This window comes from Rana temporaria, chromosome 6 (assembly GCF_905171775.1).
Source record: "Rana temporaria chromosome 6, aRanTem1.1, whole genome shotgun sequence".
NCBI lineage: Eukaryota > Metazoa > Chordata > Amphibia > Anura > Ranidae > Rana > Rana temporaria.
In genome coordinates this window covers 13,230,701-13,244,866 of record NC_053494.1, presented here as the reverse complement: position 1 = coordinate 13,244,866, position 14,166 = coordinate 13,230,701, and the positions used below count along the sequence as shown (strand labels likewise).

At 42.9% G+C, this 14,166-nt stretch overlaps 1 protein-coding gene across 1 annotated transcript in view; it reads right to left on the bottom strand.

Annotated features, from left to right (window-relative positions):
• Positions 1-14,166, bottom strand: part of LOC120943123 (tyrosine-protein phosphatase non-receptor type substrate 1-like) — a 47,578-nt gene that overhangs the window by 25,142 nt on the left and 8,270 nt on the right. Inside the window, exons 2-5 of the mRNA XM_040356243.1 lie at positions 11,568-11,900; positions 5,886-6,185; positions 4,426-4,710; positions 4,039-4,125 (exon numbers count right to left, since the gene is read on the bottom strand). Of these exons, the coding sequence (XP_040212177.1) occupies positions 4,039-4,125; positions 4,426-4,710; positions 5,886-6,185; positions 11,568-11,900 (1,005 nt within the window). The remainder of the gene's footprint in view (positions 1-4,038; positions 4,126-4,425; positions 4,711-5,885; positions 6,186-11,567; positions 11,901-14,166) is intronic.

Sequence of the window (14,166 nt, the reverse complement as noted above, 5' to 3'; positions counted from 1 at the left end):
ACAGCGCTCGTAGGATATAGTGTAAATGAACACACTAAACAATAAATGTTGAATTCTAAAGTGAAATGAATATAAGTGAAAAAATAATGTCTCATATAAAGTGCTAGGTGCTCAAAAAGTGCATAAGTGCTCAAATAATATTGCTTGTGCTCCACAAATATAGACAATGTCGTGTGCCACACTCCCCTCATGTGACCACGCTCACCAAATAACATGGACCCACTGCTTTGCAGTCAGGGGTCAGAAAAGCTTTGATCAATAAGATCGAGTATGAGACAAAGGGATTTCTCTGGAGCCTCTCACAATTACGGTTTCCATAAATTTTCAAAAGGGGCTCATTCGTTTTCATACATCTGAGACAAAAAAGGGATCAATAGTGAAGTACTGAATGGATGGAGAAAATTTTGTCTGGATAAGCGCTACTTACAAAAAAACAGACTAAAAAAGGCGTTACCATGAAGTTCTGGGTGCGCGCTGGTCGGTGTGCATTCTACGGAGAGCGGAAGTTTCGTCAGTGGTTTAGAGACCGGAAGTGCGTCAACGCATTTCGATCCTTCTCCAGGGCATCGTCAAGGACACCCTGGAGAAGCGTCCTTGATGACATTCTTGATGACGACCAGTGGCGCCACTGGGAGCTTAAAGCGGAGTTCCACCCAAAAGTGCAACTTCCGCTTTAAGCACTCCTCACCCCCTTACATGCCACATTTGGCATGTAATTTTTTTTGGGGGGGAGTGGGGGCTTCGGTAGAAGTGGGACTTCCTGTCCCACTTCCTCTTTCCACCCAGGGACCGCCTCGTTGACTCCCCCTCTCGCCTTAGGCTGCCCCTCCCTCTAGGCGATCTCCTGGGACACGTGACAGGTCCCAGGAGATCACCTGTTCACTCAGGAAGCACAGTGCCGCTCGCGCATGGGCAGTGCGTGTCCGGCCGTGAAGCCGAAAGCTGTCACGGCCGGGTGCCCACAGAGTGAATGGAGGCGCCGGCGGAGAGGGGGGAAGAGGAGCGATGTTTCGGGCGGCCGCATCGCTGGACCATGGAGCAGGTAAGTGTCTGTTTATTGAAAGTCAGCAGCTACACTTTTTGTAGCTGCTGACTTTTAATAAACCTAAAAAAAGGCTGGAACTCCCCTTTAAGGGGTGAGCATGCAGATAAGTGCTTGATTTTAGATTTTTTTGAGGGGGAGGATTTTTCGCTGACCCATAGGGGTTGTGTCACACAAAATATTGACACTTTGGGCCCAATTTGGACATTTTCACTTACGGATGTACTTACTTTTGTTGCCAGCGGTTTTAACATTAATGGCTGTGTTGAGTTATTTTGAGGGGACAGCAAATTTACAATGTTATACAAGATATATATATATATATATATATATATATATATATATATATATATATATATATATATATATATATATATATATATATTTTAACCCTTGTATTGGTTGGAACACACATGCAAAATAATGTCACAACAACCCAATCATGCAATCAGGCCCAGCAAGATCTCTCTGTTTCCACTCATCGTGCCTGACTTGCGGTCTTCACCCAAGAGTCCTTCCATGTAGATAAAGTCGGCAACTAGGTGAGGATGAATAAAATGTCTCTTTATTTCGTCCAAGGAGTACATATGTTCCAAACAGATCCAACACTACGGTTGGGCCACAAGGTTAAAATCTCCCCCTAAAAACATATGTGGATATTGAATCTCAAAGAAAGTAGAGAAAATGGGGCTTGTGTTTCGTTTGGAGCATACCGTATATGTTAGCTCTTGTGATTTCACTGTCAGCTATTGTGCCTTTGATAATCAGAAATCTGCTTTCAACATCTCGCTAAATGTGTTGTACCATAAATGGGATTGGGTTTTAAATCTGAATCTCTCCCCCCCCCCCCTTATTTTTTGATGAATTGAGGGTAAAGAAGGATTAAGTAAATGCTTTATGTAAAAACGTGGGATGACTGGATGTAGAAAAATGTGTCTTTTGTAATAAGAGAATCTTGGCTCCTAATGATTTATATTGTGTATATTTTTTAAGCGGGCAATTAAATCCCTGTAGATTGTGTGATATAATTCTTAATCCCATCTATAGAGGAAATAAACAGTGTTCTAATGTTGGTTAGAAAGCAAGATAGACTCCAGGAGGAGTGAGGCCCCGTACACACGTCTGAGAAACTCGACGGGCAAAACACATCCTTGTGAAGCCACCGAGGATCTCGCCGAGCCAACTTTTCCCATTGACTAACGAGGAAATAGAGAACATGTTCTCTTTTTGGCCCGATGAGATCCTCGTCGGTTTCCTCGGCGAAAAGTGTACACACGACCGGTTTTCTCGGCAGAATACGTCTCCCATCGAGTTTCTGGCTGAATTCTGCCGAGAAACTCGGTCGTGTGTACGGGGCCTCAAAGATCCACAACTCCATATGCATGCTTCTATGATAGAAACTTAAATACCTAACAAATTGCGCCATCCTAACAATATTTTGACTAGGAAAACCATTTCAACATGTTGAACAAGAAAGGGAACCCATTAGTAATATCCACAAAATGTGGGTCAAGGACATGGTGCCCTAAAAACACGATCTTTCCGTTCAGGTCAGCCTGTCAGTTTTTCAGGCGGACCTGATCAAACAATCCATTCACCCCTATGGGGCAGAAGATTTCAGCTGTGACAAATCCACTGACACCCACTGCTATCCGATCCTGTCTGCCAAATCCAGATGGATGGTGACCCTATTTTTCATCCGTCGATCAGGTCAGATGAAAATGGACAGTGCACTATGGGCACTTTTCAATCTCCCCATAGAGGAGAGCGGGACTCTGACAGGTCCGTCTCAGCACAGAGAATCTGTAGGACTTTTATGTCCATAACTCAATGCAACACATCCAGGCAGTACATAGTTGCAAAATGCACGAAAGGTGCGCAAGGCAGAAAGAAGAAAAACAAATATATAATATAAAATAATAAAAAAAGGTACAAACATCTGTCTACAGTGGTGCTTGAGAAAGTGTCTAAGTTCATCATCAGCATTCAAACTTTATAAAGAATGCAATAAGAAATGTAAGGGTGCAATTAGGGCTAAGATAGAACATGAAAGACCCATAGCGGAGGAGAGCAAAATAAATCCCAAAAATTCTTTAAGTATGTAAACAGTAAAAAAGGGAGGACAGACCCTATTGGCCCCATAAAGAATGAGGAAGGACATCTGGTTACAAAGGATGGGGAGATGGCGAAGGGATTGAATTTATTCTTTTCCTCAGTCTTCACAAGGGAATCGGGGGGCCAATGGCTTCGCTTCTATTAATCTATCCAATCAATGCCGGGTCTCCATGGAGAAGAGGACGCTGAGGACGAGCCGAGCAGGTGAATGGGCTCAGGTAAGTAAAACGGGGGGGGGGGGCCGTGACAGCCAGGTGTTTTTTCACCTTAATGCATAGGATGCAAAAACACAAACCTTTATAACTCCTTTAACATTAATAAATCATCGGGACCTGAGGGCTTGCACCCAAAAAACGTAAATGACAAAATCCTTGTTGCTTCAGGGTTCATAGACCATAGAGATGATCAGGGAACTTCCTTTCCTCCCTCGTCTCTACGATCAGCCTGGAGAACTGCCGGCTTCAGTCCCTGGCTCTCCCGATGGATCTGTTTACACACACAGATCCATGTCCTTGTCTGTGTAACCGCCAATTGCGGGTGCCTGGCGGACATCGCTGCCGCCAGGCACGCGCATCGGCATCTCAGTGATGCGGCGGGCACGCGCGCACCGCCGCCGGTGGCGCTCGCGTGCCCCCCAGTGGCCGGAGGCCGTATATAGACGGTATGGGATCCACACTGCGGCCGTACAAAGTCGTACGGCCGGCAGGAAGTGGTTAAAGGAACCTATTTAGAAAATAAAAAACGAACCTTTACAACTCCTTTAAGTGGTCAAAGTAAGTCTGAACATGCTTCATACTTTGGGTCAGAAGCTTTTACTATATAGCTATAGATTGCTTATTAAAAATAGATTTATGTGGAATCATTTTTTTTGTCAAACTTACCGTATTTGCAGAAAATCTGAAATAGGGCTGCCAGTAAAAGACCACTAATAGCTGCAATCCATAATCCTATAGGTACATAGGCATCAACTGCAAAAGAAAAGTCAATGTCAGAATTTTATTGCGCATATTTCAGTATCCATTATACACATGCAGTGTAGCAGTGTAAATGTATTTTTACTGCTTTAGTCTAATCTAATGCTTTATCTGTTTTTAAATAACATCCTTGCTTTTGGATAATGTTTACTGACAAATTACTTAATTTATCTAATGTATCTTTTCTTCACGTTCAATTGTTGATTTTCATTTTAAGACGGTTATATCCAGACCACTTTTGTTTTTATATACTAAGAAAGGCTTTTTTGTAGCGTAGGCGGCAGGCATACTTACCCAGGAATCTGAGTCTCTCTGTTGTACCTCCTGGCACTGTAGGGTGATAAACGGTACAAGTGTAATCAACGTTGTCATCACTGTAACTAACGTTGGACCGATAAGTGGCCTCTAGTGAGTAGGTGCCGTTACCATTCAGCCACTTATTTAACTTGTATCCAAGGGGCTGTCCATCTCTTTTCATTGCAAGGCTCAGATCATCAGGGTAGAAGCCTGACACCAGGCATACCAAGGAAGAATTCTTTTGACCTTTGCTGGAGAGGTAGAATGTGACTTGCGGACGAGCTGTAAGACAATAAAATAGAAGTCATCAGAAACCTACAAATATTGCTAAGGATTTTAAATGATTGCTCTTCATGGCTGCCTAGCTTTATCTAATCTGTTTAGTAAACACACATTGTTGCGTATTAAAGTGGCTGTAAACTCTTTGCAACCACTTTTACCTACAGGTAAGCCTAGATTAAGGCTTACCTGTAGGTGCGCAAAATATCTCCCAAACCTCCACAGTTTCGGAGATATTTACAAATGAGACAGGCGCCAAAGTTTACGACGCTTGCGCCGTAGACAACGGCGCAGGCGCACATTAGAAACCTTTAGAAACGGCAAGCGTGCCGTTTCTAAAGGAGATCACGCCGTGACTGGCGGAATCCTTGCAGCTCTCGCAAATCACAGCGCCAGAGCCGCGATACCCGGAAGGAAGATGGATGCTTCGTGGAACAGGGGACAGCGGTGACATCGCAGGCTTCGGTTTCAGGTAAGTGACACATAATGGGCTACTATGTGATGCGATGGGCGATGCATAGTAGCCCATTATGCTTTACCTTTGCAGGGAAACAAAGAGGAAGTAAAACCCATTAGTGTTTACTTCCTCTTTAAAGGAGAAGTCCAGCGTGAGCTTGTTTGGCTGGACTTCTCCTCTGGGTCACTGGAGTGCAATTCGTTTTGCACTCCTGTGACCTGTTTTCAGCACAGATATTATATAAACAAAAAAGAGGAAAAAACAATATTTTCTACTTTTTGTTATAAAACATATCTAATAAGAAAAAAATTTAAATTCTTCATAAATTTCTTCAGTAAAAAACATATCCTAGTAAATGTATAATAATTGTCATGTGCAAATATTATAGCATCTGAAATCGATGGTATATATATATATATATATATATATATATATATATATATATATATATATATATATATATACCGGCATTTAGGCAGCTATGATGCTATACTAGTAATGTAGTAATGGTTGTGATCAGTGACTGGGAGGGTCACTAACTGACTCTGACATCAATAGTGTTCAGTGCTAATACTATACACTGTCACTGTACTAATGCCACTGGCTGGGAAGGGGTTCACATCTAGGGGCAGTCGGCAGGTGGTTAAAAAATCTATTTGGGACAACAGGAAAAAAAAAGTCAATATTAACATAAGTTTTTCATGTGGAATTTGAGACTTACCCCCGAAAGTAAGTTGGAATGTTTTCTTCAGTGGGTAAGGGACATTTTCTTGCTTAATTTGGCAAGCAAAGCGAGCGCTGTCGTCCCCCAGTACAGGAGTAAAGCAGAAGGCGTTTTGCACCCTAAACCCGTCACTATCGGAGCCTTCTACCACCAGTGGGATGGAGGTGCTGAGAACTTTTCCATTTCTCACCCACTCAAACGTCACATCAGGAGATGAGAGGTTACTAGCTGAACAACTTAGCTCGTTGGACTGGTTCAGAATTACTGTTGTTCCTTCAACTTTGATGTAGCGATAATCTGATAAGACAGAAACATCTTGGTGATTAGTTGCATTTACACTCCATATAACTTATCACAGGGCTCGACAAAATCCGGGCGTCAGGTCGCAATTGCGACAAGAAATTGTGACCTGGCGCCCACGCCCGCCGGTAATTGAGGCCACGGCTTTGCGGCCTTGTGAAGTCCCAAGCTTCCTTTGGTGACCTGGCGCCATCTGGTGGTGGCCGTTGGCATTACAAGTAAAACAGCAGTTCTAATGTGTAATTTTTCGCTGTTTTCACTGCCATCTCCTTCCCTCTAATTAGAACCCCCAAACATATATATATATATATATATATATATATATATATATATATATATTTTATTCTAACACCCTAGAGAATAAAATGACGATCGTTGCAATACTTTCTGTCACGCCGTATTTGCGCAGTGGTCTTACATGCGCACTTTTTTGGCGAAAAAATACACTTTTTTTTTTATAAAAAAATAAGACAACAGTAAAGTTATGCCAATTTTTTTTTTATATTGTGAATACCCAACATGTCACGCTTCAAAATTGGGTCTGCTCGTGGAATGCGTGTGACAAACTTTTACCCTTTAAAATCTCCATAGGCGACGTTTAAAAAATTCTACAGGTTGCATTTTTTGAGTTACAGAGGAGGTCTAGGGCTAGAATTATTGCTCCCGCTCTAACCATCGCGGCGATACCTCACATGTGTGGTTTGAATACCGTTTACATATGCGGGCGCTACTCACGTATGTGTTCGCTTCAGTGCGCGAGCTCGTCGGGACGGGGCTCGTTTTCTGGCTCCTAACTTTTTTAGCTGGCTCCTAGATTCCAAGCAAATTTGTCAAATCCTGACTTATCACAAAACAAGTATTTGTCAGTAATTCCCTGTTTACACTGGTGCAATGTTTCATGCAATTCGACAGTTCCATATCGCATGACAAGTCACACCCCATTACCGGCAATGAAACATATCGCCTTGACTCCTGTCACAGCGATTATGGAAAAGGCTCCTGCACTACTTTTTAACGGATTCATTGTGACTTGCATAGACTTTTGTTAAAATTAAGTCACAAGCCCTAATGAAATCAGCAGTGCAAATTGCATCAATGTGCGGCTTTGAAATTGTGTTAAAGTAGCGCAATTTCAAAGCCGCACCGGTGTGAACCAGGGCTAATACATGCAGCTGTTCTGAAGAGTCGATCTAAAGTAAAACATTGAGTGCCTTTTACCATTAACAACAAAAAAACAGCTAGACCCACTAAATACTACTTTGCTGATGAGGGGTCCCTCTGGGTCTGCCCAGTCGCTGTCTTTGTTGATATTTCCACCTCTTAGCTGCATCCATGGGTAGACTGTGTGTGAGGCAGAGGCACTGACTGGCTTACACTGCATACTCAGGCAGAGGTACCAATTAGGACAGTTTATAGGTGAAGTAGAAACATTAGTGGGCTTCAGTTTAGTGTCTTTACTGCACACAGAACCTACTTCTTCACCAGTGAGAAGATTGTTATCCCTTGCTGAAGACAAGCAGACTAAGGACATGGATTACTGGAACCATGTCCTGTGGTCTGATGAGACCAAGATAAACTTATTTGGTTCAGATGGTGACAAGCGTGTGTGACGGCAACCAGGTGAGGAGGACAAAGACAAGTGTGTCTTGTCTACAGTCATGCATGTTGGTGGGAGTGTCATGGTCTGGGGCTGCATGAGTGCTGCCGACACTGGGGAGCTACAGTACATTGAGGGAACCATGTATGCCAACATGTACTGTGACATACTGAAGCAGAGCATGATCCCCTCCCTTCGGAGACTGGGCCACAGGGCAGTATTCCAACATGATAATGACCACAAACACACTTCTAAGATAACCACTGTCTTGCTGAGGGTAAAGGTGATGGACTGGCCAAGCATGTCTCCAGACCTAAACCCTTTTGAGCATGTGCGGGGCATCCTCAAATGGAAGGTGGAGGAGTGCAAGGTCTCTAACATCCACCAGCTCCGCTGTGTCTTCATGGAGGAGTGGAAGAGGACTACAGTGGCAACCTGTGAAGCTCCGATGAACTCCATGCCCAAGAAGTTTAGGGTAAAATAATGGTGGCCACACAAAATATTGACACTTTGGGCCAAATTTGGACATCTTCACTTAGGGGTGTACTCACTTTTGTTGCCAGCGATTTTAGACATTAATGGCTGTGTGTTGAGTTATTTTTTAGGGGACAGCAAATTTACACTGTTAAAGCCGGTTCACACACAGGCGGCACGACTTTGGGGGCAACTTGGTAAGGTGATCTAAAGACGACTTGAGAGGCAACTTGCAAAATGACTTCTGTATTGAAGTCAATGCGAGCCACCCCCAAGATCGTTTACAATCACTTTAAGATGCTCAAAAAAGGTCTGCTGACAATATAGAGTCTAAGCTAATCTGTTTTATGTGGGGATGGGTGGCAGGGTGCACTAATCAGTATATCCAGTCTTATTACTTTCACCTTATCAATCACCACATGAGCACTCTTCAACAAAGCTTTGTCCCTGCTTTAGCCACACAATGGCTGCTGATGGCCGAGTCTCTCTACTACAGTTTATGCACCACTGGTTTTCAAAAGAGGGTCATAGCATTGTCTTGGAAACTTCCCCTTTAGCCCTATTTAGACAAGGCAAAGGATTTCAGATATGGAATAACTTCCCTACCCACACACAAAAGGCGTGCTGCGTAAAGGATAAGTTCACCTTTATTTAAGGTTGAACATGTAACATGTCTCAGTTCCGCTCTCCTCTCCCCTCCCTGTGACAGTGGGCGGGGGATCTTCTCCCAGCACTAGCTGTCAGAAAATGAAAACAGTGTATCCATGTGGGGTTCCTCCCACATGTCCATGTCATTCATTCACAGAGTTCTGTGAATGAATGAACTACATCTACCATCAGCCTCCACGACCAACGGCTTGTAGTTCTCAATGAACTGTGAGGCATGCTGGTGACTGTCATAGTTCATCGATTCTTCCTGCCATTCAATAACTATCTGCCCATACAAGATTTGGGCAGAGAGCTGTACTGAGTGTCTGCAGGATCCTGGCATTGCACCCACCACCTGCTGATCACAGGTGCAATGCCGTACAGGCTGCAGAGTAAAAAAAGTAATAAATGCATGTTTTCCCCCCTGCAAAACAAGTGCATTTATTTTTTATTTATTTTTTACAAGGTGAACTTATCCTTTAAAATATATGTCCATTGAAAACTATTTTGGATAGAGTGAAGAAGAGTTGAAACGTCTATCGTCTTTTTTATTTTTTACTGCTTTCCAAAAGCTCTATTAGAAAGATGTCCCTCACTTGCTCTCCTGGTGCCAACAGTCTTACCTGACAGGAAGCGAGTGAAATCCAGGGAAAGTGACAGCAATCAAAGCTAACAGGGATTCTAACTTTTCCTTGCTTTACAAACAAATACATTTTTATTTCTGTCTGTGCTGCTGCTTGAGCTGTAATCTCACTTCATGTCAGATGAAACTCTTGTCAGTTCTACAAGAGGCGAGGAGAAAATCTCTACCCCGGATGACGTATTATGCAACAAAACATGCTGGGAGGAGCCTACACACGTGACATCGCCATGCTTCTGTACAGCCCTGGATTGTGATTATCTATTCGCATATCTGTTTTTATCATGTGAGTAGATCTTGTACTTTTATTAAAGCTTTTAGCCAGATTTACACTGTGTGGTTTCCCTCGTTTTGACTCCATGTGGATATTCTTGCAAAATATAGTTATTATTAATTTTATCCACCCTGGAGACTAAGCTATACTGATGTGTTGGAGCCCGTTATTGTGATTCCGATCATTCCCTGAGGGAAGTGGTGTCAATAGGCTTATGAGACTCTGTAGTGGAGTCATTCCATTCTGGTAAAGAGCGCATATCTTTTAGTGGTGAAGGTTCACGCAGTAACCATAAGAAATGGACTAATCAGGATTTTCGTTCAGCATCACAGTGGTGTCATCTAGGACTACACTACTTTCACATTTACTGTGTGTTTTCACTTGATATGGACTTTTGATTCTAGCACTTTTTTTTTTTTCCATTTGTATTTATCACAATTTTAGCGTGGCAATACACACATTACCTATTTGTTACATAGATTGTCTTACTATTTGTTGCCAGCAGCTGTTTATATCCACCAGTGCTCTTTCTATATTTTTTTTTTTACAGAAGCCCAGATAGTAGTAGAAACTTTCATGTGGATTTTACCCTATCCCCATTCTAAGCAAAACTTAAAGCGGAGCTCCACACAGAAATGGAACTTCCGCTGATTGTATTCCTCCCCACCCACTCTAGTGTCACATTTTGCACCTTTCGGGGTGGGGGGTGGGAGCATATACTTGTCAAATCCAGGTATCTGCTTCCACTCCCAGCACTTTGTGCAGCGAACTACGCCCCTCCTCCTTTACCCTCGCTGTCTTCTGGGAGACACACATGTCCCAGAAGACAGCAGGGACCATTCAGAGCGCGCAACGCGACTCGCGCATGCGCAGTAGGAAACAGGCTGTGAAGCCGCAAGGCTTCACTTCCTGTTTCCCTTAGTGAAGATGCCGGCGCCTGCACCCGGAGCCGAGGGACGGGTCGGCTTCGGTTGCCAACATTGCCAACATTGCGGGCTCCCTGGACAGGTAAGTGTCCTAATATTAAAAGTCAGCAGCTGGAGTATACTGTATACATAGAATGCATTAAGGTGAAAAACCTTGAGGGTTTACAACCCCTTTAAATGAGTTGTAAAGGCAGAAAGTTTTTTATCTCAATGCATTCAGCACCCCCCAATTACCTACCTGAGCTTCTTCTCTCTCCAGCGATGTCCATGATCCCCTTAGCCATCCAGTATACTCTTCCTGATTGGAGCAGCGGAGCAATTGGCTCCCGTAGCTGTCAATCAAAGTCAGTCAGCTATTCAGTTTTGGGTATTTGCTTCATGCTTCTACTCCTGAGGGTTTTACTTTTGTTTTTTTTTGTTTTTTGACTACTGTTTTGGGGTTGTTTTTACCCTTCCTATCTGTAAGATGGAAATCCAAATAAAAATATTTGCAAAAAAAAAAAGTCAGTCAGCCAATAAGAGGAGAGAGGGGGCAGGGCCAGGTTGGGGTTCCATGTCTGAATGGATACATGGAGCTCTGACTCGGCTTGAGTGACCCCTGTAGCAAGCTGCTGGCTGAGGGTCTCTCAAAGGAGGCAGGGGCTAGGAGCAGCGAAGAGGGACCCGAGAAGAGGAGGATCTGGGCTGCTCTGTGCAAAACCAACTGCCCAGAAGAGGTAAGTGTAACATGTTTGTTATTTAAGAAAAAAAACAAAAAACAAAAACGAGCATTTACAATCACTTTAAGGATCATTTAAGGATAGACACAATTCTCACTTACCTTTAACTATTAAGTTTAAACTCTGTGTAGCTTGTTCAGATGCTAGTCGGATGCTACAGGAATACCAGCCAGCGTCCTCATGGGTGACATTAGGGAGAGACAGTGAGGCATCTCCCTGTGCCAGGTGCTCTTCTGTTATCTGTGCCCCGGGTCTGAATGCTGTGATTTGATCCACGTACGACAGCACTTTTTTCCCCTCATTCTTCCATACCACATGTACCTGCGCCGGGTCCACGGGGGTAACACCCAAGGCAAACTTACACTGCAAGACGGCAGTGGATCCCACTTCAGCCGAAACCGGAGATGGAGAGGTTGTGACTTGCAGCTGAGCAACTGAGAGACAGAGACAATTACCACGTTGTCATGTTCTCATGTGTAACACATACACCATCGACTTTATTTACACTTCATTTTCTGTATATATTATTCCAGTGCCATTCTACAATCTCGCTACAAATAAATTCTTTAGGCTGTTTTATCCTAGAGAGTGTGAAGAGCGGTGTGGTTTTATGGCACATCATTTGATAACAGTTTTTGTTTATTACAGTTATTTATATAGCACCATTTATTTACACAACACATTCACATCAGACTCTGCTGTCAGGGAGTTTACGATCTATGGTCCCTATCTCACATGTATACATACAGATTTCAGGGCAAATTTGGAAAGTTACTGTGATGCTGCTTTTTCTAATACTGACCTTATGCCGCGTACACACAGTCGTTTTTTGTCTTGTAAAAAAAACGTTGTTTTTTCTCGTGAAAAAAAAACAAAGTTTTTCAAACTTCATTTTAAAAAACGACGTTGCCTACACACCATCGTTTTTTCAAAATGCTCTAGCAAAGCGCGGTTACGTTCAGCACGTACGGCGGCACTCTGTTCCATTCAAGCTCACGTCATAACTTGCTTCTGAGCATGCGCGGGTTTAAAAACGTTGTTTTAAACGTCGTTTTAGCCTACACACGATCATTTTTTATGACACAAAAAACGACGTTTTGAAAAACGACATAAAAAATTGAAGCATGTTCGAATTATTTTTTTGTCGTTTTTCAGAAGACATAAAACAACGTTTTCCCCACACACGGTCATTTTAGACTGTGCCAATTTTTGTAATACAATAAAATCTGATTTTAGATTACTCTAGTTAGTATGATCCAATTTCTATTACCATATGTAACTCTTTCCTGGCGCTCTATGCTGGATTATTGTTTGTGATATATGTTCTTTTGGTTACAGTAACAGCACTCTACACAGTGAATGATTTAATGAGTGACCACTTTATCCAAAGCCACGTGCACACAATCGGTTTGTCCGATGAAAACAGATCGATGGACTGAATTTTTCCTAAGGATAAAAAAACAATAGAAAAATCTGATCGTCTGTGTGGAACTCCATCGGAGAAAAATCCATGCATGCTCAGAGTCAAGTCGACGCATGCTCGGAAGCATTGATTTTTATTTTTTTCGGCTCGTTGTAGTGTTTTACGTCACCGCGTTTTGGCACGGTCAGACTTTTGACTGATGCCGTGTAAGCAAGACTGATGAAAGTCAGTTTCATCAGATATTCGACGAAAAAATCCATCGGATTAGATTCCATCAGATATCCGATCGTGTGTACAGGGCTTTAGTGGATAAATATGTGCAAGGCCCGCCATTTGTTTCTTTGAACCAGTTAAACCTTCAGCATGGAGTGTGGGTTAAACCTGGAGGAAATCTACTCAAGCACAGGGACACCATGCAAACTGCAAACTCCATACAGATTGTGACTTAAACCTCGTGCACACGATCTGATTTTCATCGGACAAAACGTAGGACTTTTGTTCCGAAGGGTGTTGGCCAGGAACTTGTATTGCAACAAACACAAAACGATGTGTTTTTTCAGCTCTTTAGCACCAATCTTTGGGCAACTTCTGCTAATGTGTTATGGTGAGCATTGCTTCTGAGCAGGCGTGTATGTAGTTTGGAGTTTTGTCCAAAGGACTTGCGTACACACTATTGGAAAATCCGACAACACACAATTGTTGGCAGACAATTTTAAAACATGCTATACCACATTTGTCCGCGGAAAATCCGACAATTGTCCGATGGAGCATGCAAACGGTCGGATTTTCCGACAACAGCCTGTCATCACACAATTCCTGTTGGATAATACGATTGTGTGTATGAGGCTTAAAGTGGACAAATGTTTAGAACGCTTTAAAATTGTCTGCCAACAATTGTGTGTTGTCGGATTTTCCGAAAACAACATTAGCAGAAGTTGCTAAAAAAACACGTGGTTTCATGTATGTTGGCCGACAATTCTTTGCCGTTTGTATGCAATACAAGTTCCTGGCCAACATCCTTCGGACAAAAGTCTAAGGCCTCGTACACACGAGATATTTTTTTGCCGAGGAAACCGGTCGTGTGTACATTTTCGTCGAGGAAACTGTTGAGAAACTCGACGAGCCAAAAAGAGAGCAAGTTCTCTATTTCCTCGACGGGAATGGAGGAACTTGCCTTGTCGAGTTCCTCGACAGCCTAACAAGGAACTCGACGATGTGTTTCGCCCGTCGAGTTCCTTAGTCGTGTGTACGAGGCTTTATGCTTTGTCCGCAGAAAA